General features: G+C 45.2%; 1 protein-coding gene and 1 pseudogene across 2 annotated transcripts; one reads left to right on the plus strand and one right to left on the minus strand.

Annotated features, from left to right (window-relative positions):
- Window positions 1-23,742, plus strand: part of LOC117044872 — a 934,741-nt pseudogene that overhangs the window by 66,130 nt on the left and 844,869 nt on the right.
- LOC117044906 (olfactory receptor 52M1-like) lies at window positions 1,592-3,136 on the minus strand. Of its 2 annotated transcripts, XM_033145698.1 has the most exons (2): window positions 3,120-3,136; window positions 1,592-2,507 (listed from the first exon to the last, which is right to left on the minus strand). In XM_033145698.1, exons 1-2 carry the CDS (start codon window positions 3,131-3,133, stop codon window positions 1,592-1,594), a joined length of 930 nt encoding a protein of 309 aa, XP_033001589.1. In that variant the 5' UTR covers window positions 3,134-3,136. The 2 variants fall into 2 exon arrangements, with proteins under 2 accessions (XP_033001589.1, XP_033001588.1); XM_033145697.1 differs by lacking the exon at window positions 3,120-3,136 and having other exon boundaries at window positions 1,592-2,536.

The raw sequence follows: 23,742 nt of genomic DNA on the forward strand, positions 1-23,742 counted from the left end.
TTAGGCTGAGAGGCAGTGACTGGCCAAAGGTCACCCAGTGAGCTTCATGACCAAGTGGGGATTTGAAGACTGGTCTCTCCTAGATCCTAGTCTGACATTCTAACCAATGCACCACACAGGTTCTGTCTCAAACCTTCCCTCGCAACACTCCCAAGAGACTTAGACAGCTGTAACCCACCTCATGGCCACCTCATGAGAAGAGAAGACTCCCTAGAAAAGACCCTGATGTTGGGAAAGATGGAGGACACAAGGAGAAGGGGACGACAGAGGACGAGATGGTTGGACAGTGTTCTCGAAGCTACTAACATGAGTTTGGCCAAACTGCGAGAGGCAGTGAAGGATAGGCGTGCCTGGCGTGCTCTGGTCCATGGGGTCACGAAGAGTCGGACACGACTGAACGACTGAACAACAACAACCAACCCAGGGAACTTTCTGCCTTTCTTGTGTGATCAACCCCTTGTGCATACATTGAGCATTACAAAGGGAAAATGGAACTCTGCAATTTCCTGCCGTGGCATTGAGGTTGAACTAGCAAAAGAGTAGATAGAGTGGGTCATTTGGCTAGAGGTTTGAAGAGGATATTTTCCCGAGGAGGCCACATGAGCTTCACGCAACAGTGATGGATCCAGAAGTACCCCAAAGCTATGGACTTGCTTCTTCAGAGGGAGCATATCCCCATCAAGAGCAGACCACCTCCAACCCATCCTGTCTAGAGAACCACAATAGCAGTATCTCAGTCTTATTTGGACTGAACTTCGGTTTATTGAGTTTCACCTTAATTAACTGACCAATAACCCTTTGACAAGGAGTACACCACAAGAAAACTTGCTGCACGCCCAAACTCCTCACTGCTGTAAACTATAGTGAGGTCAAAGGCAGCTGGGACAGAGTGGGGAGGAAGGAGCAATGGGTAAAGAAGGATTTTATGTCCCAGATTTACCACACCAAAGTGGAGGCCGAGGGGAGTCACATGTGAATGAGGTAACACACAACATATGTGCATTTAAGCATGGCAGCGAAGAAGGGAAACATTTATTGCAGATATTAATATTTGAAGCAACTGGATGCATAACAACCGACTCTTTTGGAATGAAGCATTGCCCAGACTCATTGGAGTGTTCAAACCTTTGCTTGCAGAACTTCCTTCAAAACAGAACGAAAACATCACAGATACATCCAAATATTTCCATACAATATATGTGTAGGTCCAGCACAGGTTCATCTTCTTAGAAATAAAATAAACCTGATCTAAGGTTAAATACTCATGTGTTAGCTAGCAGAAAACAGCAATTGTTAATTATCAATCCATCAAGGAGCTCAGAGACCACTTCTTGCTGTTCTTTAGCTTCAGTGGAATCTCCCACTTAAACCCTTTCAGCAAAACACATAAACATTCTTCATTTCAGTGTCAATTAAGCAATTATTCTTAACACCATTAATGTGGGTCAGCCTTTTATATTCTATGACTGATTCTTAGTATATGCAAGTGGTATTGGTAAGAGACTCCCCATCTAGATCTAGTCCAGATGGCTTTCTCCTTGCATTTGATTTGAGCCACAAATCACCCTGAGGCTCACATCAAGCCTGTAGCTCATGTCCGAGACCAAGACAGCATCTTAGCCAATTTCCTTTGTATCTCTTTTGTCCGGGCGGCATAAACGATAGGATTCAAGACGGGAGGGAAGATGAGATAGAAGTTGGCCAGGAGGATGTGAGTTGGGGGAGCCACATTGTGCCCGAACCGGTGAGTCAAAGATGAAACTGCTATGGGGATGTAAAAGGCCAAGATGGCGGTGATATGTGAGGTGCAAGTGCTGAAGGTCTTAAGGCGGGCCTCAGTGGTGGACAAGCTCATCACCGCCCGAAAGATGAGGACGTAGGACACCCCGATGCACAGGGAGTCAACAATGAGTACCAGGAAGCCAATGGCCATGCCGTAGATGTTGCTGATGGAGATGTCCTCGCAGGAGAGCATCACCACAGCCATGTGCTCGCAGTAGGAGTGTGCAATGATGTTGGTGTGGTAGTAGGTGTATCGATGAGCGAGAAGAGGCAGTGGAGCGATGTATAGGAAGCCTCGCAGAGCAGCGGCCAGCCCGATCTTGGCCACCACCGAGTGGGTCAGGATGGTCCTGTGCCTCAAGGGGGTGCATATGGCCACATAGCGGTCAAAGGCCATGGCCAGGAAGATCCCAGATTCAATGGTGGCAAAAGAGTGGATGACAAACATCTGGAGGAGGCAGGAGTGGAAGGCAATGTCCTTGTTGCCCAACCAGAAGATGCTGAGCAGCTTGGGCATGGTGGAAGAGGAGAGGACCAAGTCAATGGCGGCCAACATGGAGAGGAAGAGGTACATGGGCTCGTGGAGGTTGGGCTCGGCCCGGATGATGAAGAGGATGGTGCAGTTGCCCACCACGGCCATGACGTACATGGAGCAGAAAGGGATGGAGATCCAGACATGGGCAGCTTCCAGCTGAGGGATGCCCATGAGGGAGAAGGTGGACGGGCTGACGCAGGCATTGTAGAAGGCCGGCATCTTACGCCACGGGAGGGACCATCATTCCACGTATCTGGCAACAAATCAGGAGAGAAGTCCTATTTATTGTGTTTAATTCATTTTCTCCTTGAAGACTCTGAAATCTCAGGTACTCCCAAGAGCAGCTCAGGTCAGGCTGCCCCATTTTGTGGAACACTCTGTCCTGCTGAGATGTGGGAGGTACCCACTATTTGTAGTATTCTAGAAGCAACCAAAGGCATAAAATCCCAGAATTGTAGAGTTGGGAGAGACCCAAAGGATCATCTAGTCCAACCCGCTGCAATAAAGGAATCCCAACTAAAGCATCCATGACAGATGGCCATCCAATCTCTGCTTTAAATCTTCCAAGGAAGGAGAATCCATCAACTTACAAGATGTTTCCCAGGTGTTTACGAACTTTTCAATGGAATCATAGAACTGTAACATTGGAACGGACCCCTAGGATCATCTCGCCCAACCCCCTGCAATGGAGGGATGTGGGGTTTGAAAGGGAAATTCAGGAGCACCCATAGCTGAAGATAAAATCTGCTTACCTTCATAAACTGTTTTCACACATGCTAGTTTGTACATAACCCAAATATACCGTGAACTTGACATGGAAGAAGGCCTTCTCTATGGTGGCATATCCCATTTAGGGAATGCCCTCCCCTCGGAGGTGCAGCCAACACTTTCTTTTTCAGATGCTGGCTGAGTTGCTTTTATACCCTGGCATTTACAGGGTGCCCATGCGCAGAGTGAGTGCCAAAATGTGTGTTCTATAGGCTGTTGTTCCAACCATTTAGTTATCTGCTCTCGTTTTATTGAATTGCTGCATTTATGACTGCCCGGCATGATTTAAACTGTTTGTGGTACCATGGTCATGGGTCATTTGCAAGGGAGGGAGCTTAGAATTATTCAAGTAAATAAATAAAGCCACCTGAATGAACAGAAGTGGGCAGGGAACGGAGCGATGGAAGGTTTCTCACGGCTGAGTTACCTGCAGCCTCACCCTGTCCTGGAAAGAGCATTTTCTCAAGTGCTGGTCCAGAGGGTCTTCTGAACCCAGTTGTGTGGAAAGAGGGGACCACTTTGCCCTGTGGCGGCTGAGACTTTTGGAGCAGAAAGTCATGGGCAGTCTACGAGAGGAGAGAGAGAAGAAGAGAAAGAAGAAGAGAAGAAGAAGAAGAGAAGAAGAAGAGAAGAAGAAGAAGAAGAAGAAGAAGAAGAAAAGAGGAAGAAGAAAAGAAGAAGAAGAAGAAGAAGAAGAAGAAGAAGAAGAAAGAAAGAAAGAAGAAGAAGAAAGCATCAATGGATGAGCATCTGCCATGGGTGCTTTAGCTGTGACTGCTACATTGCAGAGGCTTGGACTAGACAACCCTTGGAGTCCCTTCCAACTCTTTAATTCTATTATTCTATGACTGAGTGGGTGGCAAGTTCCCCACCCCAGTGAAATCTTCTTGAAGAAATCACCTGGTCCTGGAGATCTTGAAGAGTTACCTTCAGACAGACATCTCACCCAAAAGGTTATATATATATCACACCCAGAACCCAAATTCTATTCCCTTTCTCTGAGCCTAAGTAACTCCCTGCATCAAGCTGTCTTCCAGAGCTGTTCTGCCTGGGGGCAAACATCTCCTCTGACCAGCTTTCCTGCCCCAGAGGCACCACAGCTACCATGCTCTGAGCTGCAATGAAATTTCGGGGACTCCAGAGCAGTTTTAGAGTGTTTTGAAGCGCTTTATGCAACACTGTGCTTTCTGCTGTCAGAAACAATCCCCGATCGGTTCACCACTGCAAATTCAAATGCTTCATTCTGTGAAGCGTAGTAGCTAATTTTTTTTTTTAAATGCAGCAGGTACAACCCAATACATTTTGGACCTCCCACCTAGTTCAAAGTCTTCAATACCAGTCAGGTTATTTGGGCAGAAGCAGAAAACCCAACCAGAACCTCTCCCCCTCTATGACAGCAAAATAATAATAATAATAATAATAATAATAATAATAATAATAATAATAATACAGCAATAATAAATCAAATAGCTAACCATTTCTTGCCTTACTGACGCCCAAAATCCTACTTCCTGAGGAAGTGGCCTCACAACAGGGCTGATCCTGAGGTTCAACTTACCAAATTATGGAGCCAGCAATGGCCCTTCCCAAGCAAATGCTGGCTTTGGCCGTTTGGTGAGGTATTTGTGCTGCATATTTCGGAGACCTTGAGGGATCTTCCAAGCCAACTGGGGCCTGGGACAATTAAGTGGCTCTTTGGCTGCCAAACCTCAAAGCACCAAGCAAGGACTACAAATATTGAAAAAGGAAAGCCTTCGTAAAAACCATCTTCTTTATTTTGGCTATGTACCTTTAAAGCACAATTTCCCCCTCAAACAATTGTGGTATGTAGAATCCTAGAATCCTAGAGTTGGAAGAGACCCCAAGGGCTATCCAGTCCAACCCCCTGCCAAGCAGGAAACACCATCAAAGCATTCCTGACAGATGGCTGTCAAGCCTCCGCTTCAAGACCTCCAAAGAAGGAGACTCCACCACACTCCCTGGCAGCAAATTCCACTGTCAAACAGCTCTCACTGTCAGGAAGTTCTTCCTAATGTTTAGGTGGAATCTTCTTTCTTGTAGTTTGAATCCATTGCCCCGTGTCCGCTTCTCTGGAGCAGCAGAAAACAACCTTTCACCCTCCTATATGACATCCTTTTATATATTTGAACCTATATGACATCCTTTGATATATTTGAACATGGCTGTCATATCACCCCTCAACCTTCTCTTCTCCAGGCTAAACATACCCAGCTCCCTAAGCCGTTCCTCATAAGGCATCGTTTCCAGGCCTTGGACCATTTTGGTTGCCCTCTTCTGGACCCGTTCCAGCTTGTCAGTATCCTTCTTGAACTGTGGTGCCCAGAACTGGGCACAGTATTCCAGATGAGGTCTGACCAGAGCAGAATCATAAAATTGTAGAATTGTAAGGGACCCCGCAAATGGGACGTGGGTGGTGCTGTGGGTTAAACCACAGAGCCTAGGGCTTGCCGATCAGATGTTCGGGGGTTCGAATCACCGTGACGGGGTGAGCTCCCGTTGCTCGGTCCCTGCTCCTGCCAACCTAGCAGTTCGAAAGCACATCAAAGTGCAAGTAGATAAATAGGTACCACTCCAGCGGGTAAACAGCATTTCCATGCGCTGCTCTGGTTCGCCAGAAGCGGCTTAGTCATGCTGGCCACATCACCCGGAAGCTGTACGCCGGCTCCCTTGGCCTATAGAGCAAGATGAGTGCCGCAACCCCATAGTTGTTCACAACTGGACTAACGGTCAGGTCCCTTTACGTTTTAAGGAACACCCCGGGTCATCTAGTGCAACCCCCTGCAGTGCAGGAGTTTCATCTAAAGCGTCCATGCATCCAACACTGAAGTCATTCAAGGGGGGACCTTCCTTGTGGAGAACAACTCTAGTGGAGAGTTAGCTGGGAGTGAGACAATTGGCAGAGTGGCATTGGGCTTGCTAAAAGAAGTTGATTTTTAATCATGGCGTGTGTGAGCAAACTCCACATCTACCAAGCTTTCAGAGCAGGACTAAGGGAAGAAGAAGAAGAAGAAGAAGAAGAGAAGGAAGAAGAAGAAGAGTTTGATTTGATATCCCCTTTCACTACCCGAAGGACTCTCAAAGTGGCTAACATTCTCCTTTCCCTTCCTCCCCCACAACAAACACTCTGTGAAGTGAGTGGGGCTGAGAGACTTCAGAGGAGTGTGACACCCAAGGTCACCCAGAGCTGCATGTGGAGGAGTGGAGACGCGAACCCGGTTCCCCAGATAACGAGTCTACCGCTCTTAACCATTACACCCCCTTGGCTCTCCACACCACACTGGCTCTCCACAATGAAGACCCCCCCCCCCGATCCCCAAAGGTTGAGGAAAAGGGTCTATCTCCCTTCTCCCGTTCAGTTATTTCCACCTAAGAAATGGGAAGAAAAGCTGTGCATGTTAAGCGCAGGGTTTGTTGGGGTTGAGATTAGTGAGCTGACTAGGGTATGATTTGTCAGCAAGAAATAATAAGATTCCTTTATTGTCATTGTACAACGTTGTACAAGTGCAACAAAATTGAATGCCCTCTCATAAAAACAGAACAAAAAAAAAACCACATAAAAAAACACATTTTCAGCCACACATGCACAAACACACCCGTCACAACTCCCCAAGGTCATTATCTAGTTACAGCATTTAAGATAGTTATGGCTCTATTTGTTCGTGATTTAATTTTAATCTATTTGTTTGTAATGTAATCTCTTGCCCGAAGGCAGTAGTGCAAAGAGACTATATCCCGGATGAGATGGATCCTGTAGAATATTGTTTACTTTTTTAAGGCAATGGGAACTGTATAATTCTTCCAAAGATGGGAGAGGATGACCAATAATCTTTTGGGCTGTGGTTATGACCTACTGGAGTACCTTCCTTTTTCTGGCTGTGCAGCTGGAAAACCAAGCACAGATACAGTATGTAAGAATGCTCTCTGTTGAGCCTCGGTAGAAGGACACCAGCGGTCTCTCACTCAGATTGTTCTTCTTTTAAAGTCTGAGGAAATAAATTCTCTGCCGGGCCTTCTTTCTTCTAGGAAGAACTTCCTGACAGTAAGAGCTGTCCGACAGTGGAATTTGCTGCCAAGGAGTGTGGTGGAGTCTCCTTCTTTGGAGGTCTTTAAGCAGAGGCTTGACAGCCATCTGTCAGGAATGCTTTGATGGTGTTTCCTGCTTCGTAACCGGCTGATAAAGTAATCTCAATTTCCCATCATTTTTACATATAAACAGATATAATATAGGACTCAAACATAATAATTTGCAGACTGGCAAGGCTATAATTTTCACATCTATGCTTGACTTTTGTCTGCCTTGGGACCTTGATCTATTTTATGTGGATCTCGTGATACATATTGACACGTTGATGTCATATATTTGCAGTTGAATAGTTGTACCCATGTATTATTATGTTTGAGTCCTATATTATATCTGCTTATATGCAAAAATGATGGGAAATTGAGATTACTTTATCAGCCGGTTACGATCTTTGTGTGTTTGGTATAGCGTTGTTCGTGACCTTGGTTCTTTTGGGTGTTAATCGGTGTTTCCTGCTTGGCAGGGAGTTGGACTGGATGGCCCTTGTGGTCTCTTCCAACTCTAGGATTCTATTATTCTTTACCAGAGCAGTGGTATTTGCGCTCCAAGTCAAATATGATCTGTATTTATCGGTTTCAGTGTATCTGAAGAAGTGTGCATGCACACAAAAGCTCATACCAAGAACAAACTTAGTTGGTCTCTAAGGTGCTACAAGATGGAATCTTTTATTTTGTTTTGACTATGGCAGACCAACACGGCTACCTACCTGTAACTGTATTTATCTGTAAGTGAAGTCACATTTGAAACAATACAGAAGCAGTCAAAGGGAATTTCCTAGGAAGTGTTTTATTCAGTCTCACCTGCAATCATGTGTGCTAAACACACAGAAACCCATAGATAATGTGAAATTACTGGGAGTTACAGTCTCCAAATAACACTCAACACATGTAAGAGAACACATTAGAGTACACATTAATGGAAGAGTACACATGATTTCCCCCCTCCTTTTTTAAAAACAATGTTTTTATTATCTTCATGGTGCAGAAGATAATTTTTCAGAAAGCAATGGCTACAACAGTAAACAACAAATAACTTGTCCTGGTGAAATTGCAGACTTTCATCCTGCCATGTGTTACAAATTTCATTAGATTACCCCAAAAGATCACACCACATCTTCCCCTGAGTGCTGGGTGGATTCCTGCAACAGTGTTAACAATACATGTATTCAATAAACATTGGCCATGTGTTATAAAAGGAATATGGATTGTGTTCCCCACCTTCTTGATTTCCCCAGGCAAACAAAATTTAAGATACTGAAATTGTGGTGCCCAGAATTGAACACCGTATTCTAGGTGGGGCCTGACCAACGCGGAAAAATGTGGTACTATTCCTTCCCTTGATCTGATTCTGCCTTCTGCCACATTGGCCTCCGCTCCCCGTTTGGTGTCGTCTGGAAATGTGATGAGAATCCCCTCAGTTCCTTCATCCAAGTCATTTATAAAGACGTTGAACAACAACAGGCCCAGGACAGAACCCTGCACTGCAGTACCCCTCTTGTCACTTTCACCCAGGATGATGAAGAACCATGAAGGAGTCCTCTTTGGGATCGGTCAGTCAAATCCACCTACCAATTACCTCGTTCAGCCCTCATTTTACCAGCTTCCTTGCAGAAATATCACTGGGGACTTTGTCAAAAGCCTTACTGAAATCAAGATGCACTATTTCCACAGCAGTCCCCATACCTTGTTGAAGTATGTAACTCCATCCAAAAAAAGGGGAGAAGAGATTTCTCTAGGTTTACTTAGTTTTTGAGAAAGCTATGCTTTCATCCTGTGTGTTTATGTTGTGAAATCTTCAAATGAAGGGCACATAAATTTTAAAAATGATAATAAGGATATTGACAAGCTGGAACATGTGCAAAGGAAGGCTATTCATGTATTTATTTAATTTGTAAACCACCCGACCCAGTGGTGCCGACTTGAATAAAATATTGGTGGGGGGCCAGGTAAGGCCCGCCTTGCACAATCAATCACATGATGCATGCACGCCATTGGAATGGCAATGCCCATAATGGCAGCGACTTTTTTAAAAAGTCATATTTTGAGCCCACAGTTGAATTTCCCAGCAGCTCCCCTTGCCCCGAGAACAATTCTAGCATTTCATCACCTCTACCTGTGACATTGTTCAGCAGTGGGAAAAGTTACCTCTTCACGCTGGATGTCCATTTGGTGTGGCCCTTTCCAGGTTTATCTTTCATTTGTTCTCCTATGTGTGTTGCCAGTAGAAGTCACAATTCTGTGGGTACTGTAGGTGGTGCAGAAAGCACCTAGAAGCTCCCTAGAGGTTGAGGTGTCGATCAAACTTCACTTTTGCAATCTATAAATTCCAATAACCCTTCTGGTCATCTCGTTCCAGCTACTAAGAAGTTGATGCCTCAGCGAAAGCACAGTATCTCCAGTCAAGAATTCTTTTTATCATTCCATTGAGGGTCGTTGCCAAAAGCATAGTCAAAATTTCACACAGTGTATTTTGAAGTTAAACCATAACAGTAACAAAATACTCTTTAAATCCCGCTTGCATATTTCAAACACTTAACCATTTTGGGGGAGATTTGCTGAGTAAAACAGCAAATGCAATATATATACAGGTGAAACTCAAAAAATTAGAATATCATGGAAAAGTTCATTTATTTCAGTAATTCAACTTAAAAGATGAAACTAATATATGAGATAGACTCATGACATGCAAAGCGAGATATATCAAGCCTTTATTTGTTATAATTGTGATGATTATGGCGTACAGCTGATGAAAACCCCAAATTCACAATCTCAGAAAATTTGAATTTTAAATGAAATCAACAAAACAAGGATTGCAAATAGAACAATATTGGACCTCTGAAAAGTAGAAGCATGCATATGTACTGAGTACTTCGTTTGGGCCCCTTTTGCATCAATTACTGCCTCAATGCAGCGTGGCATGGATGCTATTGGCCTGTAGCACTGCTGAGGTGTGAAGACCAGGATGGAAGACCAGGATGCTTCAATAGCGGCCTTCAGCTCTTCTGCATTGCTCGTTCTCATGTCTCTCATCTTTCTCTTGGCAATGCCCCATAGATTCTCTATGGGGTTCAGGTCAGGCGAGTTTGCTGGCCAATCAAGCACAGTAATCCCATGGGCATTGAACCAGGTTTTGGTACTTTTGGCAGTGTGGGCAGGTGCCAAGTCCTGCTGGAAAATGAAGTCAGCATCCCCATAAAGCTCACCTGCAGAAGGAGGCATGAAGTGCTCCAAAATCTCCTGGTAGATGGCTGCGTTGACCCTGGACTTAATGAAGCACAGTGGACCAACACCAGCAGATGACATGGCTCCCCAAATCAACACAGACTGTGGAAACTTCACACTGGATTTCAAGCATCTGGCATTGTGTGCCTCCCCATTCTTCCTCCAGACTTTGGTTCCTTGGTTTCCAAATGAGATGCAAAAGTTGCTCTCATCAGAGAAGAGGACTTGGGACCACTGAGCAACAGACCAGTTCTTTTTTTCTTTAGCCCAGGTAAGACGCTTCTGAAATTGTTTCTTGATCAGGAGTGGCTTGACAAGAGGAATACGACATTTGAAGCCCATCTCCAGGATCTGTCTGTGTGTGGTCATCCCTGCTGCTTGTGCACCTTTTTCTTCCACACTTTCCCCTTCTGCATAACTTTCCAGTAATGTGCATTGATACAGCACTTTGGGAACATCCAACTTCTTCTGCAATTACCCTTTGAGGCTTTCCTTCCTTATGGAGATGGTTTTCAAAGATGGTTTTCAAAGATGGTTTTCTGCACAACTGTCAGGTCAGCAGCCTTTCCCATGATTGTGATTCCTACTGAACCAGACTGAGAGACCATTTAAAGGCTCAGGAACCATTTGCAGATGTTATGGATTGAGTACTGCACCTTTTCACAATTCTAATTTTCTGAGATAGTGAATTTGGGGTTTTCATCAGCTGTATGCCATAATCATCACAATTATAACAAATAAAGGCTTGACATATCTCACTTTGCATGTCATGAGTCTATCTCATATATTAGTTCCACCTTTTAAGTTGAACTACTGAAATAAATGAACTTTTCCACGATATTCTAATTTTTCGAGTTTCGCCTGTAGGTGTGTGTGTGTGTGTGTGTGTGTGAGTGTATAATGGAAGGTAACCTCCCCCAACATACAAATTACAATTACAAAGTACTTCTTTAGATCAAAAACCTGGCTGATCAATTAGGAGATAATTTTATATCCCCTAGTTCAAAGCAGCCCTGTTAATTAAGTCCAAATTTCATCTTAAAAAACAGGTGTCTGTTAGCATTTCACCCCTCCCTTTGTGAGAATCGTATGACTTGTGGTCTGAGAGAAGGGGGAGGGAACTGAGTCTTTGATCTCCCTATTTAGCTTCTCTGTGTCTTGTCAGTTCAGACAGACAGACAGTTGTAATTCTATCTCTGCTGTAGATAAGATGTGTGGAAGGAACTTAGCCATACAGGCTGTATAATCTGTGTATATAATGTAGCTTGTAGAAATAAAGAAGAACTGTTTCAAGCTAATATAGCCACCGCTTTTATTCGACCTGTAAAGTTAGTACAGGTGCTCATGGCACACAGTCGTGAGTCCAGTTATCCGGATTGAGCTGAAGGTGTTCCAGTCTTCTCGCCTGGCCCAGTCAGGGCACAAAGAGGGGCACAAGACGTGGATAGATCCTGGCTTAAATCCAGTGTCCTCCGCTCAGGTCAAAGCTTTGGAGTTGACTCCCCTGTATGAATTCTGTGATGCTTAGTGAGATGGGAGCTCTTCCTGAAGCTCTTTCCACATTCCACGCACTGATAGGGTTTCTCCCCTGTATGAATTCTGTGATGCTTAGTGAGATGGGAGCTCTTCCTGAAGCTCTTTCCACATTCCATGCACTGATAGGGTTTCTCGCCTGTATGAATTCTCTGATGGGAAGTGAGATTGGCCTTTCGACTGAAGCTCTTTCCACATTCCCCACACTCGTGGGGTTTCTCTCCTGTATGAATGGTGTGATGTTTAGTGAGATGTGAGCTCTTCCTGAAGCTCTTTCCACATTCCACACACTGATACGGTTTCTCCCCTGTATGAATTCTTTGATGGGAAGTGAGACTCTCTTTCCTACTGAAGCTCTTTCCACATTCCCTGCACTCATAGGGTTTCTCTCCTGTATGAATTTTCTGATGCTTTGCAAGATAGTAGCTCGTACTGAAGCTCTTTCCACATTCCAAACACTGATAGGTTTTCTCCCCTGTATGAATTCTCTGATGCTTAGTGAGATGGGAGCTCTGGCTGAAACTCTTTCCACATTCCCCGCACTGATATGGTTTCTCTCCTGTATGAATTCTTTGATGGGAAGTGAAAGAGGAACTATGACTGAAGCTCTTTCCACATTCCCCGCACTGATAAGGTTTCTCCCCTGCATGAATTCTCTGGTGCTTAGGAAGATAGGAGCTCGTACTGAAGCTCTTTCCACATTCCACACACTGATAGGGTTTCTCTCCTGTGTGAGATCTTTGATGGGAAGTGAGATTGAAGCTCATACTGAAGCTCTTTCCACATTCCACACACTGATAGGGTTTCTCCCCTGTATGAATTCTCTGATGGGAAGTGAGATAGGACCTCCGATTGAAGCTCTTTCCACATTCCAAGCACTGATAGGGCTTCTCCGCTATATGAATTCTCTGATGGGAAGTGAGAGAGGAGCTCTGACTGAAGCTCTTTCCACATTCCACACACTGATATGGTTTCTCTCCTGTATGAAATATTTGATGGGAAGTGAGATCAGAGCTCGTACTGAAGCTCTTTCCACATTCCATGCACTGATGTCGTTTCTCTTCTGTATGAAATCTTTGATGGGAAGTGAGATTGGAGCTCGTACTGAAGCTCTTTCCACATTCCATACACTGATAGGGTTTCTCCCCTATATGAATTCTCTGATGGGAAGTGAGAGAGGAGCTCTGACTGAAGTGCTTTCCACATTGTGCACACTGATAGGATTTCTTTCCAATGAGAATTTTTTGTTGGGAAGTGGAATGGGAGCTCTGACTGCAGCTTTCTCCACATTCCAAATTTTTGCATGGCTTCTCCTCTGTTGGGATTTTGTCATGTTCACCCTTGTTCTCTATTTCCAATTTATCAAAATCTGCAATGGAGACAAAAAGATTTGAGCATCAGGAAGAAATCAAGAAGAACTGGAGTTGGTGTGTGTTCATTACCTTTGTTGTTTGTCACTAACCGACATATTTATTATTAGATTATGATGGGTTGTTGAATGTTGCTTAGTTTGATATGCAGTAGTGGGGTGAAAATTGTGGAAGCCTTTTGGAAAAAAAGTATATTTCAGAGGTTTGATGGTTCATAACACTACTTCTTTTAGAGTAATATCATAAAATTATGTATCAATGGAAAGATAATTTAATCAAGAATGTAAATTACCTGTATTCTATCAAAAGTTATAGCCAAATAACTACAAATAGGAAGCTCAACTTGCCTAGGTTGGCTTTTGTCAAATTGTTATGTGATTGTTGATTTTTTTTTGTCTTCTTTTGTTTCGTGAGTTTGAAGAACATAATACAATGAAAGAATATGTGAGAAGAATCGGAGAAGATTTACATCTTACTTGCATTACACCTACCGTGAAAAATGCGGTTAGTGTTATGATCTGGGGTTGTATGACAGCAAAAGGTGTGGGCAGAATTTGCTTCATTAATGAGAATGTAAAACCCCCAAATACATAAATCAAATACTTGAGCCCAAACTGAAGCATTCTGCATGTGATCTTTTCCCAGATACTGAAGTTTATTTATTTATTTATTTATTTATTTATTTTATATTTCAACAGGATTCAGCTCCATGTCATGTTGCTGCTGTGTGCAAAATGTGGTTTCAAGATAATCTCATTCCACTGCAGGAATGGCCTGGGAATAGTCCAGACCTTAACCCAATCGAAAATCTGTGGAGCCAACTAAAGAAACTTGTTAGTCAGAATATCTGAAGAAGTGTGCATGCACACGAAAGCTCATACCAGGAACAAACTCAGTTGGTCTCTAAGGTGCTACTAGAAAGAATTTTCGATTTTGTTTTGTTAGTCAGAAGCAACCTAGCAATGCAGTGGTACCTTGATTTACGAACTTAATCCATTCCGGAAGTCCATTCTTAAATCAGTTACAGGTAGGTAGCTGTGTTGGTCTGCCATAGTCAAAAGAAAATAAAAAATAAAAAAATCCTTCCAGTAGCACCTTAGAGACCAACTAAGTTTGTTCTTGGTATGAGCTTTCATGTGCACGCACACTTCTTAAACCAAGGTGTTCTTAAACCAAGGCGTGCTTTCCCATAGAAAGTAATGGAAAACTGTTTAATCTGTTCTACTTTTAAAAACAACCACTGGACTTCTGGTTGGGCGCCATTCTGGACAGTCAGGAGAAACCTCGGCTCTGAGGTTTCTCCATCGCTGTGAGGGAGGGGGGAGTCGCATCTGCGCTGCGACCCTCCAGAAGAACTCCAGGAAGGGCGTCCTGGAGGCGTGGGATCTGGCTGGCACCCAGTGCACCTCCCCTGCTCCCCGGTAAGCCCTAGTAAGGGCTGCCGAGAGCGAGCGGGGTAGAAGGCGCGGGTGCTGAGGATTAAAGCACTACCCTTGCAGCGAGAAGTAGCGGCTGCTGACAGAAAGAGCGCTCAATTTCTCCAGAATCTGGACAGTATTTGGATTTCGTGAGTACAAATTTACTAAAAAGGATATAAAATAATTAGGCTTGGGAAGGGACTTAAAAACATTCTCTGTGCTATGTCTTGTCAGTCTTGTCAGTTCGGACAGTGTAGTCTCTATACAATTCTATCTCTGCTGTAGATAAGGTGTGTGGAAGGAACTTAGCCACACAGGCTGTATAATCTGTATATATTGTAGCTTGTAGAAATAAAGAAGAACTGTTTCAAGTTAACGTAGCCACCACATTTATTAGACCTCCGGAGTTAGTGCAGGTGCTCATAACACACCGTCGTGAGTCCAGTTATCCGGATTGAGCTGAAGGTGTTCCAGTCTTCCAGCCTGGCCTAGTCGGGGCACAAAGAGGGGCACAAGACATGGATAGATCCTGGCATAAATCCACAACTACTACCTAATATTCAATAAGCCTGGCTCTTTTTCTGGGATGGATTTTGTTTGGCCCAGTCATGGCATCCCCTCCATCACCAAAGTCAGTCGTCTCCTTGGTCAACCCAAGACTGGCAGCAGCAAAAACAGAAAACCTGAAGCTACTTATCTTTCCTAACAATTCTGAAGCTGACATTTAAGATGGCTTGGGCAGCTCAGACCAGCGCAATCATGGTATAAAAAGGCAGAACTGGAGGAAAATGGTTCGCAGACAAAAATGCAATTTGCTGTTCAAGGTTTATTGTGGGGCTGTTAGGTTCCCAGGTGTTGTAGGGGGCACTGTTGAGCTCTGTGAAAATATATGAGGTTCATCACATAGAGGTATTTTTTTAATTTCCAGGCAGATATGACGATCGCACAGGGAGCCTTACCAAGAGAAGCCACGATCCCACAATTCTCCTCCATGACATCCTTATGCAGAGCTCTCTGGTCAGGATCCAGCAACGCCCATTCCTCGTCCGCGAAATGAACAGCGACATCTTCAAAGCACACTGGACCCTAAAAGAAGAAGGGAAATGTCCTCCTCTGAGACAGCAGAAATATGATCTGCTACACAATGCTCTGTTCTTTCCTTCCTCTTAATTGCTGCGTTGATTCAATAGGATTGCTTTGCTGCACATTTTAATTATGGGTGCTTATTTTAATGCTTAAATGGAATTCTTTTATTCTGCGTTTTAATTATGGGTGTTCGTCCTTGTGCAAATAGGTGGTACTCCACCTTGTGTTTCCCAAGTCATTCTTCCTACGCAAGCATTCCGGTTTCCCAGATGGAAGGATCCACATTCTCCTCTCCTCGTGAGCTGTTCTGGGGAGTTCCCTCCCAATGCCCTAGAGCCAAATTCAAGGGGTTCATGGGGGCATGGAGAGGGGGAGGAATGGGGGGCAGGCCCCATTTTGCAGCGGATGGGGCTGGTTAGGTGAATCCAGGCCACTATTTGTTCTTGTTTGTCTACTCATTTCTACACTGCTTAGAAGTGTAGAATTTTAGCATTCAATGATCAATATAGAAATAAAATAAGCCTAGTTGGGATGGCCATCTGTCTTGGATGATCTAGCTGTGACTCCTGCAATGCACGGGGTTGGACCTGATTACCCTTGGGGTCCCTTTCAACTCTAGGATTCCATGAAAACTGCAACACAGATGAATCCTACTGGCGACATTCAGAAGGCTGGTGTCACAGCAGTTTCATGCTCCAACACCGGGGGGCGGGAAGCAGGCAGGGGCGGGGCTGGCACACATTCTGGGGGCGGGGCGCACTGAGATGGAACCCTATTGGGATCCCACTGCCCGTGGCGCCCTGCCCCCTACGCCCCGCCCTTCCTACGCCAGTGTATCACAGTTAGATGGGCAGGAAATCCCACAGTTAACAGCTGGAGTTTACTCTTTATCAGCAAGAACATGGTATTCACAGACTTGGCTGAGTTTCAGGCCTCATGAGAACAGCAGCTCATTCCCAGAGGGTCTTTCAGTTTGCACTTCTTAGTGCAGAATGTATGGATCTGATATTGATCTTTTCTATTCTAATTAGTTCAAGAGGGTTCTGGAAGCTTCTCTGCGTAAAAGCAAGCAAAGGTTCCTGGTGTTTGGGTTATTCCTTCAGAGAAGCTGAGTAGAGCTGGGTTAAAGTGGTTCTGTTATCTCTTCTGTCAAGGCCATGCTGACTATAAGAAGACGCCAGAAGGAGACTGGATTTCACTTTCTCTTTCGATCTCTCTTCCTTCTGGTTTTCTGTATGTAGTATGCTTAGTGTTAAAGTTTAGACTTATTATAAGTTATGGTAAGTTTAAGTTAAGTCTGCTGCAACTGCTGGAATTTCTTATGGAGAGGGCCAATCCTGAACATTTTGGATTTGTGACCATTATGCTCGTTTGCCTTCAGTAGCAGTAAAGCTCTGCTGGATGAAATACAATTGCCCCTGGTCTATTGTTTGGGAATTCTGTAACATGTTCAAGTTTTTACTCTACTAACTATACATTGGAGTTCTGCTCTGGATCAATATTGAGTAGAATTCCATGTTAGGGTCTTCCTCCATGAAATCAGCTGCCAAGAGTGAAGGCCCACAGCTCCCCACAGCTTTCTAAGTCCCCTCCTCTCTGAGGTTCCTAGCATACGATTGAACAGTGCGCCAGTGTGCAGCCTACCTTTGCTCCTCCATTGTCAGATGTCCACTGGCTCTGAGTGACAAGCAGGGAGGGTGGCTTCTGGCAGGAGGAGTGGGTGGCTCCTTCTTCTCCTGACTCACCTCTGCCTCTTGACCTCCCTCCTCCCACTCACCTCCTTCCTCTTCTGCCTCTGATTCTGCACTGCATTCTGCCACAGAGTCTCCCAGCTCACTAAGCTCTGTTACCCCTTCAGCTTCTGACACCTCCTCTTCCCAGGCTTCTTCCTCTTCCCCCTCTGACCGCTCATCCTTCCTCCACCTCCACTCCTTGGGCTCTGAGATGTCTTCCCTTCCTGGTTCCCCAGTGGTTTCCTCCCAAAATTTCTCTGTGCACAACCAGTCCATGACATTGATCCACCCCTTGGCCTCTGTCCCCACATGGCAGCTTCCCCTGACCTGATCTGGTTCCATAGCCGCTGTTTCCCTTCTGCCCCCATGAAAGACGGATCAGGAGGTCTTGGCTGGCATCATTCTGTCACCTGCAAGAGAGAAAAGGTAAACAGGATGCCAGGAATGCCTGCTTCTCTCACAGGTGAAACAGGGCATCCTCTAATTACAGAAGGGACTTTGAGAAAGCCTTACCTGCTGAGAGCATTTGGGACATTTGTGTCCATTTCACAGTTTGTTGTGCAGAAATACATCTCCCTCCTCTGGACCCTTGTTCCCAACTGCCCCACCCCCAAGATAAAAGAACCCTCAGATGATTAGGAAAGCAACAGAATGAGACCAAACAGAGAAAAACCCACCTTCCTCCTTACCCAGTGGCCTCTCTCTGGTGTCCAATGGAGGCCTCTCTGCCTCACAGGAATCCAGGTCCATTTCTGCAAAATGATCCTTTCCCTGAAAAAACAAACAAGGATTCAAACAGGGAATGGCAAGAGAATGACAAAGACTTGAAGGGTGTGAGATCTCATTCCATGGATGCCTTCCCAGAAAACGGATGGGCCATCAGCAGACCATTATGGGCTGTTCTCTGTCCTGTTTGGAGAACCTTGGGAGTATCCAGAGGAAAGTCTCTCTCACCTGCTTTCTCTCCTCTGCCTGACTCAGGAGGAAACCTTCGGCCAGGGCCACCGCCTGGGAACTGGTCTCCGCCTCCGCATTCCCTCACCCAGCTCTCCATCTCCGGGGGAAGGACAGCCAGGAACTGCTCCAAGATCACCAGTCCAGCATCCAGCTTTCGTGTGCCTTTCCGGCTTCAGCCACTGATGGTCAAGGTGGTTGAGTCGGCTGCAAATCTCTCGGGGTCCTTTGGCCTCCTGGCAGCAGAACTGCCTCACTGCTGGCTCTGCACCTCTGAGCGGAGGGTGTCCTCCCTCACCCAGGATCTTCAGTACAGAGTTTTCCATAATCCCCCACTGCTCCCAGTTTGGATGGCATGGCCTCTTCCTGCTTCAGTGCCAGCTGAGTCTCGCTCATCCATCTGTGGTCTCAGGAAGTTTTGAAGAGATCGGAAGGAATCCTTTGGTCTTCTGCCAAGTTCTGTCCGTCTTAATGAGAAGCTCTAGCAAATCCTAGAATGCAAATACATTGTTCTGTTACAGAATTTGTAGTCCAGGAGAAGAAAAAGTTTCTCAGAACAAGCATTGATGAGTCTTGCTAGGAAACCAGTGCTAGACTGGACCACAGCCCAACCATGAAATATCTTCTTTAAAAAGGAGGAGGGGGGGAGGAGGAGGAGGAGGAGGAGGAGGAGAAGAAGAAGAAGAAGAAGAAGAAGAAGAAGGAAGAAGAAGAAGAAGAAGAAGAAGAAAGCAGCTCTAGCCCTCCTAGAAGGATCATTGCAATACAAATATGGTGGCAACGGAAGGTTTCTGCTGCTTTCCAGTCAATGCATGAATTCAGAACCGACTGACAAGGGAGTAATTTTTATCTTGTGAAAAATGGGTGCTTGGCTCTAGTGGGGGTCCTCACCTGGGGGTCCTCAGGAGTTGCTCCCCACCCCCACCCCCACCCCCCTGCTTCTGTCTCCTTTTCTTGCACTTGGACTCTCTGCCGCTCTCCAGACAGACTCCTGGGGTGGGGTCCCTTTTTCTTTGCTCTCAGGGCCAGGTATGGCCAACCCCCTGAGGGCCAAGTGGGTGGAACCAAAGACATCTCCCTTGAAATTTAGGCAGGAAATTTATTATTATTATTATTATTATTATTATTATTATTATTATTATTATACTGTTAGATAGCTTAACACACACACAAGGTCCTGGAGGCTCAGTGAGTAGCAGCGCCCATTTCCGGCTGGTTTTCCAGCAACAATCCCTTTGGGACAGAGAGGATGTGGTCCTGGATGCCCTGCTCTGGGTGCGAGGGGATTGCTGCAGTGGCCTCCGTGTGGAGCTGCCCTTGGAGACACTGGCAAACTGGTTTGCAATGCAGCAGCCAGACTATGGGCTGGGATCCCTCTCTTTATTCCTGCCCTTTCTCTCCCACATTTCCTTCCTTCCTCCTTGTGGGGTTTTTTTTTGGGGGGTGGGCTACTCCACCTCCTCGCCCAGATTTGGAAAACCATTTGCCCATGTTTCCTCTGTTGTGCAATGACGCTGAGCGAAGTCACACAGAGTTAAAGTCCTAGGGGCTCCTTTGTTCGAAGAAGGGAGATTTCGTGGGAGCCATTTGGGATCCTGTGATCTCCCGGAGACCAAATTGCAAACATGCGCTGGATTATGGAGAAAGCTAGAGAGTTCCAGAAAAACATCTACTTCTGCTTCATTGACTACGCAAAAGCATTTGACTGTGTCGACACAGCAAACTATGGCAAGTTCTTAAAGAAATGGGAGTGCCGGATCACCTCATTTGTCTCCTGAGAAATCTCTATGTGGGACAGAAGCTACAGTTAGAACTGGATATGGAACAACTGATTGTTCAAAATTGGGAAAGGAGTACGGCAAGGCTGTATATTGTCTCCCTGCTTATTTAACTTATATGCAGAATTCATCATGCGAAAGGCTGGACTGGATGAATCCCAAACCGGAATTAAGATTGCCGGAAAAAATATCAACAACCTCAGATATGCTGATGATACTACCTTGATGGCAGAAAGTGAGGAGGAATTAAAGAACCTTTTAATGAGGGTGAAAGAGGAGAGCGCAAAATATGGTCTGAAGCTCAACATCAAAAAAACTAAGATCATGGCCACTGGTCCCATCACCTCCTGGCAAATAGAAGGGGAAGAAATGGAGGCAGTGAGAGATTTTACTTTCTTGGGTTCCATGATCACTGCAGATGGTGATAGCAGTCACGAAATTAGAAGACGCCTGCTTCTTGGGAGGAAAGCAATGACAAACCTAGACAGCATCTTAAAAAGCAGAGACATCACCTTGCTGACAAAGGTCCGTATAGTTAAAGCTATGGTTTTCCCAGTAGTAATGTACAGAAGTGAGAGCTGGACCATAAAGAAGGCTGATCGCCGAAGAATTGATGCTTTTGAATTATGGTGCTGGAGGAGACTCTTGAGAATCCCATGGACTGCAAAAAGATCAAACCTATCCATCCTTAAAGAAATCAGCCCCGAGTGCTCACTAGAAGGACAGATCCTGAAGTTGAGGCTCCAGTACTTTGGCCACCTCATGAGAAGACTCCCTGGAAAAGACCCTGATGTTGGGAAAGATGGAGGGCACAAGGAGAAGGGGACGACAGAGGATGAGATGGTGGGACAGTGTTCTCGAAGCTACTAACATGAGTTTGGCAAAACTGCGAGAGGCAGTGGAAGACAGGAGTGCTTGGCGTGCTCTGGTCCATGGGGTCACGAAGAGTCGGACACGACTGTACGACTGAACAACAACAACAACAACAACAACAACAACAACAACGATCTCCCGGAAGGAGAGCGTTGCAGACCTGGCCCCTCCCTGGCAGGACCCTCTCCTCCCCCTGCATGAGCAGACCAGCCCCCCCCCCAGGCTGGCCCCCTCCCCTGCTGCAGCCCTGGGACCCCCACCGCCTCCCCACTGCACCCGCGGGTGGGTGGGAGAGAGAGAGAGAGAGAGAGAGAGAGAGAGAGAGGAGCATCACTGGATCCCAGGAGGGGACAGCCAGGCAGCCCTTGCAGGAGAGGACTGGGCAGGGAGGGAGGGGCCTGGGCTCTGGAGGACCTGGCCCCCACTGACTTCTTGGCTTCTCTAGGAAGGCAGCTCAGTTCCCTTTAACCCTTGCAAAGGCGAGTCGGTCCAGCTCAGCCCTCTGCAATGCACACTTCCAGAGATGCTTTTAGGGGGGACCTCCCCACTTCCCTTTCCTTGTAGAGCAGTGATGGCGAACCTTTTAGAGACCCAAAACCAACTTGTTTATCGCAAAGTGCCAACACGGCCATTTAACCTGTATATCTCATTTTTTCTCCTGTGTGTTTCACGTTTCCTCTTATGACTGCTGTTGTAATAAACAATTCTTCATAAAAGTTATTGCATTCCATTCCATTGATATCTGATTTTATGGTATAACTCAGTGCTTTTTTTCTTAAAAAATAATAATATTTAGAGGTAGCCTGCTCTCATTTTGACTCAAGAAAATCACCACGGGGGGGGGGGGGAATAATTACAGTTTAAATAAGGAAAGATAAATACAGTGAATTTCTTCTCCTGTTAAATTCACAAAATGTTTATGGCTATGCGTCCCCCTGCGTCACCACAGAAAAAAACCACTGGTATTACTCCAAAACAAAGTGGTGTTATGAGCCCTCAAACCTTGGAAGTACATTTTCTTCCAGAAGGTTCCACAATTTTGGCCACCAGTGTAAAGTTAATGTACTTTTTATATCAGAATAGATTGTTATTATTAATGTTTCATGTATATATACATGTTGAAATATATAATATATAATATAAAATTATTATTATTATCATCATCATCACCATCACTGATACTACCACCTGAGATTCGAAAAGCCTGGCTCTCCTCTGGGATGGATGTTGTTTGGCGCAGTCATGGCATCCCCTCCATCTCCAATGTCAGCCGTCTCTTTGGTCAACCCAAGACTGAAAGGAGCAAAAACAAAAACAGAAAACCTGAAGCTACTTATCTTTCCTAACAATTCTGAAGCTGTACTAAGAGCCACCATCTCCCAATTTTTAATATGAGATAATAATGATCATCTGTGTGCACACATAGAAATAAATATAAATAAATAATAAGGATTGTGTTCCCCCACCTTCTTGATTTCCCCAGGCAAACAAAATTTAAGATACTGAAATTGTGGTGCCCATAATGGAACACAGTATTCTAGGTGGGGCCTGACCAAGGCAGAATAAAGTGGTACTATGCCTGCCCTTGATCTGATTCTGCCTTCTGTGACATTGTTCTCCGCTCCCCGTTTGGTGTCATCTGCAAATGTGATGAAGACATTGAATCACAATGGGCCCAGGACAGAACCCTGCAGCAACCCTCTTGTCCCTTTCCCCAGGATGATGAGGAACCATGAAGGAGTCCTCTTTGGGTTCGGTCAGTAAAATCCACCTAACAGTTACCTCGTTCACCTTCATTTTACCAGCTTCCTCATATAAATACAACAGGGGACTTTGTCAAAAGCCTTACTGAAATTGAAGTAAGCAGGGGTATTCTGATAAATGACAAATACAGAGTTCCAGGAAAATCTCCTTTATTTCATAACTTATGGTCTCTAGCCCAGGGCAAAATATGCAGCTCAATCCAGGTTTGGATACATTTCGAAAGGTAGGCCCACATGATACAAGAGCACTTAGATCCATCTCTCTTATGACACCAGATGAGCAGCATGTGCAGGTCAAAAAGGCCGTTACAGCATGAGTGCCGCTTTCTCACATGGAAGACCTTTTAGAGCTTTTGCCGAGAGACATCACCCTTCCCTAGTTTCTCGCACTGCCTCCATCATTCCTTTTTAGATCCTTTGCCAAGATTCTCGCCTGTTCAACTGGTCAAGTGGGATTAGTTCACCCACAGTTCATAGAATCCTAGAGTTGGAAGAGACCCCAAGGGCCATCCAGTCCAACCCCCTGCCAAGCAGGAAACACCATCAAAGCATTCCTGACAGATGGCTGTCAAGCCTCCGCTTAAAGACCTCCAAAGAAGGAGACTCCACCACACTCCTTGGCAGCAAATTCCACTGTCCAACAGCTCTCACTGTCAGGAAGTTCTTCCTAATGTTTAGGTGGAATCTTCTTTCTTGTAGTTTGAATCCATTGCCCCGTGTCCGCTTCTCTGGAGCAGCAGAAAACAACCTTTCTCCCTCCTCTACATGACATCCTTTTATATATTTGAACATGTCTATCATATCACCCCTTAACCTTCTCTTCTCC

The sequence above is a fragment of the Lacerta agilis genome, chromosome 4, assembly GCF_009819535.1.
Source record: "Lacerta agilis isolate rLacAgi1 chromosome 4, rLacAgi1.pri, whole genome shotgun sequence".
In the NCBI taxonomy this organism is placed as follows: Eukaryota; Metazoa; Chordata; class Lepidosauria; order Squamata; family Lacertidae; genus Lacerta; species Lacerta agilis.

What these genes read in the sequence shown, in the direction of transcription:
- LOC117044906 (XM_033145697.1), bottom strand. Translation starts at nt 2,536, where the DNA reads ATGCCGGCCTTCTACAATGCCTGCGTCAGCCCGTCCACCTTCTCCCTC.